Raw genomic sequence first — 8,576 nt, 5'->3', positions numbered from 1 at the left:
AAAGTCTCCATCAAAATCCATTGGTTCCACAACAAAGTCTAAATCAACATCCATCGGTTCCACAGTGAAGTCTCCATCAAAATCCATCGGTTCCACATCAAAGTCTCCATCAACATCCATCGGTTCCACAGTGAAGTCTCCATCAACATCCATCGGTTCCACATCGAAGTCTCCATCAACATCCATCGGTTCCACAGTGCAGTCTCCATCAACATCCATCGGTTGCACAGTGAAGGCTCCATCAAAATCCATCGGTTCCACATTGAAGCTCCATCAAAATCCATTGGTTCTACAGTGAAGTCTCCATCAACATCCATCGGTTCCACAGTGAAGTCTCCATCAACATCCATCAGTTCCACAACAAAGTCTCCATCAGCATCCATCGGTTCCACAACAAAGTCTCCATCAGCATCCATCGGTTCCACAACAAAGTCTCCATCAAAATCCATTGGTTCCACAACAAAGTCTAAATCAACATCCATCGGTTCCACAGTGAAGTCTCCATCAAAATCCATCGGTTCCACATCAAAGTCTCCATCAACATCCATCGGTTCCACAGTGAAGTCTCCATCAACATCCATCGGTTCCACATCGAAGTCTCCATCAACATCCATCGGTTCCACAGTGCAGTCTCCATCAACATCCATCGGTTGCACAGTGAAGGCTCCATCAAAATCCATCGGTTCCACATTGAAGCTCCATCAAAATCCATTGGTTCTACAGTGAAGTCTCCATCAACATCCATCGGTTCCACAGTGAAGTCTCCATCAACATCCATCGGTTCCACATCGAAGTCTCCATCAACATCCATCGGTTCCACAGTGCAGTCTCCATCAACATCCATCGGTTGCACAGTGAAGGCTCCATCAAAATCCATCGGTTCCACATTGAAGCTCCATCAAAATCCATTGGTTCTACAGTGAAGTCTCCATCAACATCCATCGGTTCCACAGTGAAGTCTCCATCAACATCCATCGGTTCCACAGTGAAGTCTCCATCAACATCCATCGGTTCCACAGTGAAGTCTCCCTCAAAATCCATCGGTTCTACATCGAAGTCTCCATCAACATCCATCGGTTCCACAACAAAGTCTCCATCAAAATCCATTGGTTCCACAACAAAGTCTCCATCAAAATCCATTGGTTCCACAACAAAGTCTAAATCAACATCCATCGGTTCCACAGTGAAGTCTCCATCAAAATCCATCGGTTCCACATCAAAGTCTCCATCAACATCTATCGGTTCCACAGTGAAGTCTCCATCAACATCCATCGGTTCCACATCGAAGTCTCCATCAACATCCATCGGTTCTTCAACACCGACAGGGATCTGTGTGACAATATAATGAGAATTAATTGTTTTTCCTCTTTCTTTGGATTGTGGGTGAAGTTGTTCCTGTATTCCGTATGGGAATAATGGGAGAAATCTGTCGTTACTTTCTTGTTCCACATCAGAACAAGAACAAACTTCAACATTAATCTAACAGAGAGACACAATCTTATATCAAGAGGACTTCCCCTGGATGTTTTAAAGGAAATTAAAGATTTTTGGACATACTTGTGCGTCCTCATCGGTGGGAATCTTGATGCCATCAGCCTCTCTCAATGAGGCTTCAAACTCTTCATTCCCAAACTCCTCTGGCCGTACGATTTGAAGCACCTCGTCATCAGCACGTATATCTTCTGCTTCGTCATCGAGGGTTGCCATCATGATGCTTCGGCTCAAATCGAGATCTGAAAAAGATGTTTGTTCATCGTTAACAATGTTTATGAAATGTTTGTAAAATTTCAGTTTCATATTGTTGATAAATTCACAACATACGTGTGGGAGGACAACACAGCACAAGTTGCTTGTACACAGCATGACTCGCTCTTACAGAGCATGACTCACTCGTTTCGAGCATGACTCACTTGTACACAGCACGATTGGCTTGTACACAGCACGACACTTATTTACCTCGAAGGTGATTCCGTTCTCCTTCATCCCACAATGATGCATCGCACACCTCACTCAGAAAGTCGAGAAACTCCTCAACATCAGGTTCTACGCTCTCTGTGACCTGATCTGAAATACGTTTATTCACATGTAAAAATTACCTGAGCAGGTGTGGTGCATCACTGTTTCAATAATTTATTTATTTATTACATGGTAATATGAGTAATATCAGTGAGTAATAGTAATTTATATCTCACTTATACACAGCACGACCTGCTTGTTCACAGCACGACCTGCTGGTACTCAGCACGGCTCACTTGTACTCAGCACGATTCACTCGTGCACAGCATGTCCTGCTCGTAGTCAGCAGAACTCACTCGTACACAGGGTGTCCTGCTCGTAGTCAGCACGATTCACTTGTACACAGCATGTCCTGCTCGTAGTCAGCACGACTTACTCGTACACAGCATGTCCTGCTCGTAGTCAGCAGGACTCACTCGACACAGCATGTCCTGCTCGTAGTCAGCACAACTCACTCGTACACAGCACAACTCACTCGTACACAGCATGTCCTTCTCGTAGTTAACACGCATCACTAGTACACAGGGTGTCCTGCTCGTAGTCAGCATGACTCACTCGTACACAGCACAACTCACTCGTACACAGCATGTCCTCGTAGTTAACACGCATCACTCGTACACAGGGTGTCCTGCTCGTAGTCAGCACGACTCACTTGTACACAGCATGTCCTGCTCGTAGTCAGCACGACTCACTTGTACACAGCATGTCCTGCTCGTAGTCAGCACGACTCACTCGTACACAGCATGTCCTGCTCGTAGTCAGCAGGACTCACTCGACACAGCATGCCCTGCTCGTAGTCAGCACAACTCACTCGTACACAGCATGTCCTTCTCGTAGTTAACACGCATCACTAGTACACAGGGTGTCCTGCTCGTAGTCAGCATGACTCACTCGTACACAGCACAACTCACTCGTACACAGCATGTCCTTCTCGTAGTTAACACGCATCACTCGTACACAGGGTGTCCTGCTCGTAGTCAGCACGACTCACTTGTACACAGCATGTCCTGCTCGTAGTCAGCATGACTCACTCGTACACAGCATGTACTGCTCGTAGTCAGCATGACTCACTTGTACACAGCATGTCCTGCTCGTAGTCAGCAGGACTCACTTGTACACAGCATGTCCTGCTCGTAGTCAGCAGGACTCACTTGTACACAGCATGTCCTGCTCGTAGTCAGCATGACTCACTTGTACACAGCATGTCCTGCTCGTAGTCAGCACGACTCACTCGTACACAGCATGTCCTGCTCGTAGTCAGCATGACTCACTTGTACACAGCATGTCCTGCTCGTAATCAGCATGACTCACTCGTACACAGCATGTCCTGCTCGTAGTCAGCATGACTCACTTGTACACAGCATGTCCTGCTCGTAGTCAGCATGACTCACTTGTACACAGCATGTCCTGCTCGTAGTCAGCATGACTCACTTGTACACAGCATGTCCTGCTCGTAGTCAGCATGACTCACTTGTACACAGCACGACACTTATTTACTGTATTTACCTCCAAGGTGATTCGATTGTTCCTCATCCCACAATGACCTCTCAGACTCCTCTCTCAGTAGGTCTTGGTCCTCCCCAACATCAGGTCCTGCTTTCTCTGTGACCTGATCTGAACGATAATGTTCCTTCAAAGATTAAAACCACCTGACCAGGTGTGCTGCGTCACTGTTTCGTTTATTTATTTATTTATTACGCTGACACGTCTCAACAGCGAAAATGGACTGGCAGGTGAGTTTGGAGGTGAAACCTCCTCACCTTTGGGCCGTCCGTTGTGGGTTCGATTCCTGACACGAATATAAACTCATCCAGGTTATATCAACGACTACAACGTGGAGGGACATGAACCCGGGGATCATTCGGCGAGCACGAGGACGTGGACATTGAAGATCACGTCCTATTGTGTCTTTAAATAAAGAGAAGGTGAGTCATCGTCATCACCTGATACCCTCCAACAAATTCACAATCCACGCCCTACCCTGACTACATGGGGCACTGCATCAGTGGCACAGCGACCTCATGGAGAAATGATGCAACCAGAAGCCTCGTGCTGCATCATCCCCGAAGGTGAGGGAAGCAGGTGTGTGTGTGGAGGGAAGGGTACCTGTTTGCTCTATTTACCTGTGGTTTCTCTCTCCTCGTCATCAATCACACTCATCCCAGACATCTCCATTGTGAGGTCTTCAACATCCATGGAGTCAAGGTGATGATCCTCCTCCTCGTCTTCTTCTTCTTCAAGGTTCGTTTCTGCCAATGGATCTGAAAAATAATGTTTGTAAACAGGTAAATTACCTGTGAGTGCTGCTGTTTCACCGTGTTATTTAATTAATAAATTTACAATCAGGATACATCTCAGCACTGGGGATACACAGCACGGCTCACTGGTACACAGCATGACTCGTACACAGCACCAATCGGCAAACATTGCTAGAGCACGACTCCTCACCCATTCCCCTCGGATCACCGACACCGGACACGGATCTCTGGGCTCCGCGATTCTGGGGCACCGCAGGGCTTCCACGGGGGTGCCAGAACCAGACAAACGAAGTACCCGGATTCTTACCTGGAACCCTGATGGTGGTTGTGGTCACGTGGTTCCCCAGACGTGGTGTGCGCGGTGACGCCGCGTCCCTCCAAACTGGGTTCCTCGTACGATGTCTCCACTCTGGTTCCACTCACTGTACTCGGTTCCACACTCCCCGGAGGTCCTGTGCACGGCTCGAGTACTCGTCGTCTGGTGATCCCGACACGGAGCTCGGATCCCTGTTATATATGGTCCCGCCCTTCCCCCCTCCCAGTTTATAATTGGTTCCCATGACAGGTTCTCGTGCCGTTCGGTCATTAGTTAAACCCCGAGGGCAGGAAACCGAGTTTAATGGTAACAAGGTCACGTGACGGAGAGAGACGGCAATTAACATCTCATTATAAATGGCGGGAACTTGTAACACGCTGTGTCACCTGAGGCGACGCTTCACCACACACATTAACATCGATAATTTGGGGATCACACCCCCCAACCCCCACCCTCCCAAGATTACCGGCAAAGATGAAAACACCTGTAACAGCATCACCTGTGGTCATGTCGATGCTGCTTATCAAGTGTGCATGAAATCAGCACACACAAACACCTGTCCGTTAATTATAGTAAACAAGTCGAAATACCTGTGTGATGTACTCACAATAACAAGGTGTACAAACGTTCCCAACCTGTACACCTGTATGATGTACACCTGTGTGATGCATACCTGTGTGATGTACTCACAATAACAAGGTGTACAAACGTTCCCAACCTGTACACCTGTATGATGTACACCTGTGTGATGCATACCTGTGTGATGTACACCTGTGTGATGCATACCTGTGTAATGTACACCTGTGTGATGTATACCTGTGTAATGTACACCTGTGTGATGTATACCTGTGTGATGTACACCTGTGTGATGCATACCTGTGTAATGTACGCCTGTGTGATGCATACCTGTGTAATGTACACCTGTGTGATGTATACCTGTGATGTACTCACAATAACAAGGTGTACAAACGTTACCAACCTGTACACCTGTATGTCTACACTCACTCACTGAGGGTTTCGGTGTTAAATGAACAAGTCCAGGTGAAGCTCACAGGTGTACATCACACAGGTGTACATCACACAGGTGGGGAATGGACACGGTAAACGACGTTGTCGATGTCGGCACCATGTTTGTCCTGGAAGTTGTCGTTCTCGGTTCGAGTATCTTCATATCGTCACGGTTCGTGTCCGCCGGGTAAACGGGTCGGATTGTGTTTCGTGCGTCTCGTACTTCGGTCCTAATGTGTCTGTACATGTCTATACATCCGTACTCGAACCCTTTCCTTTTAGCCGTAATACACAGCAAGCACGCTCGCCGTTCAACAAGCTGTTTGAGTGGGCAGCACGTCGTGCTGTGTCCCGTGCCTCGGATCGCCTTCCTCGACACTTGGAGCACCACACCACCTGAGCCTTCACCTGCGTACCTGTACAGGTATTTGACGCAGTTGACGGTGATGAAAAGCTCAGCTGCAGGTGATACGTGACCACGTCCATTTGTCTGTCACGTGTGTGTGTGTGTGCGTATGTGTGTGTGTGCCTCTTTGTGTGTGTCTGTGTGTGAGTCTGTGTGGGTGTGCATGTATGTGTGTGTCTGTATGTATGTATGTGTGTGTGTCTGTGTCTGTATGTGTGTGTGTGTGTCTGTATGTGTGTGTATGTCTGTGTGTGTATGTGTGTGTCTGTTTGTGTGTGTGTCAGTGTGTATGTCTGTGTGTGTGTGTGTGTGTGTGTGTGTGTGTGTGTGTGTGTGTGTGTGTGTGTGTGTCTGTATGTGTGTGCGTATGTGTGTGTCTGTGTGTGTGCCTCTTTGTGTGTGTCTGTGTGTGTGAGTCTGTGTGGGTGTGCATGTATGTGTGTGTCTGTATGTATGTATGTGTGTGTGTGTCTGTATGTGTGTGTCTCTGTGTGTGTATGTCTGTGTGTATGTGTGTGTCTGTTTGTGTGTGTGTGTATGTGTATGTGTGTGTGTCTGTATGTGTGTGTCTGTATGTGTGTGTCTGTATGTGTGAGTGTGCCTGTTTATGTGTGTGTCTGTGTGTCCATGTGTTCCTCGAGGAGCGAGCAAGACGGAGTAGTGTTCGGGTCATTGCTCTTGTGACGTGCATTGATGCTTTGTCTGTCACGTGTGGGTGTGTATGTCTGTATGTGTGTGTCTGTCTGTGTGTGTGCCTGTTTGTGTGTGTGTGTCTGTATGTGTGTGTGTGTCTGTATGTGTGTGTGTCTGTATGTGTATGTGTGTGTGTGCCTGTATGTGTGTGTGTCTGAACGTGTGTGTCTGTCTGTGTGTGTGTCTGTATGTGTGTGTGCCTGTTTGTGTGTGTGTGTCTGTATGTGTGTGTGTCTGTATGTGTGTGTGTCTGTATGTGTGTGTGTCTGTATGTGTATGTGTGTGTGTGCCTGTATGTGTGCATGTATATGTGTGTGTCTGTATGTGTGTGTGTCTGTATGTATGTGTGTGTCTGTATGTGTCTGTGTGTCTGTTTGTATGTGTGTGTGTCTGTATGTAAGTGCGTGTGTCTGTGTGTATGTGTGTGTGTCTGTATGTATGTGTGTGTGTCTGTGTGTGTGTGTCTGTTTGTATGTCTTTCTGTATGTGTGTGTGTGTATGTGTGTGTGTCTGTATGTATGTGTGTGTGTCTGTGTGTGTGTGTCTGTTTGTATGTCTTTCTGTATGTGTGTGTGTGTATATGTGTCCGATTTGGTGCTTTGTGGTGCTTTACCCTCAAAACGTCATCATACTGTACAGAGGGTGGTTAACTGTATGAACTGTAAATTTAAGCAGCACTGTACTTTACGAAGCAGCACTGTACTAACAGCAGTATTTGGTGCTTTTTGGTACTTTTTTGGCAAAAAAATGGAGGTTACGATTCGGGAATTTTCTTTCTCTTACCAAAAGTAATCTAAAAATTTTTAACAGTAGTTACATCTGTTTTTTCACCAAATTTTGGCAAAGGTGTTCACGTACCCCTTACGATTTTGGTCATTTTTGGTCAAAAATAAATTTTGAAATAAATTATATCACCGGATTCGGAGCAACGAGCTGAGCTCAGGAAGTGGTCGTATGTTTGAATCCGGCAAAAAAAACAATTGGAGCCAAAATAAATCTCCAAAAATTGTTTAAATGTCATTTAATGAATTAAATGGGGGGTGGAGCAGTAGAATGGAGTTTTAATCTGTTTTTCCGACCGTATCCAACATTACAAACTGTTCACTCATACTTGTTTAATGATATATTTTTGGAGATATCAGGAAAAAGTGTCAACTTTACGAGTCTGAATATCATGTTTGTTGGACACGCCCCCACGCCGAAACCCTCCCACGTGAGTTTGTTGGACACGCCCCCACGCCGAAACCCCTCCCACGTGAGTTTGTTGGACACGCCCCCACGCCGAAACCCTCCCACGTGAGTTTGTTGGACACGCCCCCACGCCGAAACCCTCCCACGTGAGTTTGTTGGACACGCCCCCACGCCGAAACCCTCCCACGTGAGTTTGTTGGACACGCCCCCACGCCGAAACCCTCCCACGTGAGTTTGTTGGACACGCCCCCACGCCGAAACCCCTCCCACGTGAGTTTGTTGGACACGCCCCCACGCCGAAACCCTCCCACGTGAGTTTGTTGGACACGCCCCCACGCCGAAACCCCTCCCACGTGAGTTTGTTGGACACGCCCCCACGCCGAAACCCCTCCCACGTGAGTTTGTTGGACACGCCCCCACGCCGAAACCCCTCCCACGTGAGTTTGTTGGACACGCCCCACGCCGAAACCCCTCCCACGTGACGTCAGCTCTCCACTCTCCACCCAAGTGGCCTCCATTATCGGATCCGCAGTGTGAAGCAGCCATGTCTGGAGAGAAGGAGAACCTGCCGTCGTTGGCTGACGAGGAATTCCTCAAGGTTCTTGTCGTTCTCTGTCCCATTCACCTCATCACATCACCTTCGTTCACGTCCATGTCTGTACCGCGCGCCGTGCTTCTGGTTTGCTGC

The 8,576-nt window shown here is 47.6% G+C and overlaps 1 protein-coding gene across 3 annotated transcripts; it reads right to left on the bottom strand.

Moving 5' to 3' along the window:
• Positions 1 to 711: 711 nt before the first annotated feature.
• LOC147006407 (uncharacterized) lies at positions 712 to 6,079 on the bottom strand. Of its 3 annotated transcripts, none has more exons than XM_085868888.1 (4): positions 4,140 to 6,079; positions 3,523 to 3,630; positions 1,558 to 1,733; positions 712 to 1,329 (listed from the first exon to the last, which is right to left on the bottom strand). In XM_085868888.1, exons 1-4 carry the CDS (start codon positions 4,210 to 4,212, stop codon positions 718 to 720), a joined length of 969 nt encoding a protein of 322 aa, XP_085725014.1. In that variant the 5' UTR covers positions 4,213 to 6,079; the 3' UTR covers positions 712 to 717. The 3 variants fall into 3 exon arrangements, with proteins under 3 accessions (XP_085725014.1, XP_085725015.1, XP_085725016.1); XM_085868889.1 differs by lacking the exon at positions 3,523 to 3,630 and adding an exon at positions 1,957 to 2,064; XM_085868890.1 differs by lacking the exon at positions 3,523 to 3,630.
• Between the last annotated feature and the right edge of the window lie 2,497 nt (positions 6,080 to 8,576).

Source organism: Eptatretus burgeri, unplaced genomic scaffold (assembly GCF_056783735.1).
Source record: "Eptatretus burgeri isolate ZD-2024b unplaced genomic scaffold, Ebu_testis_v1 Ebu_testis_scaffold_3179, whole genome shotgun sequence".
In the NCBI taxonomy this organism is placed as follows: Eukaryota; Metazoa; Chordata; class Myxini; order Myxiniformes; family Myxinidae; genus Eptatretus; species Eptatretus burgeri.
This window is presented reverse-complemented; position numbering and strand designations above follow the sequence as displayed.

Bases quoted from the DNA above. Each gene is read 5' to 3' on its own strand.
- LOC147006407 (XM_085868888.1), bottom strand. From the start codon at position 4,212: ATGGATGTTGAAGACCTCACAATGGAGATGTCTGGGATGAGTGTGATT. The intron at 1,734-3,522 runs GTAAATACAGTA...CATCTTTTTCAG, and splicing joins ACAATCGAATCACCTTGGAG to ATCTCGATTTGAGCCGAAGC. The intron at 1,330-1,557 runs GTATGTCCAAAA...ATTGTCACACAG, and splicing joins CCACCGATGAGGACGCACAA to ATCCCTGTCGGTGTTGAAGA.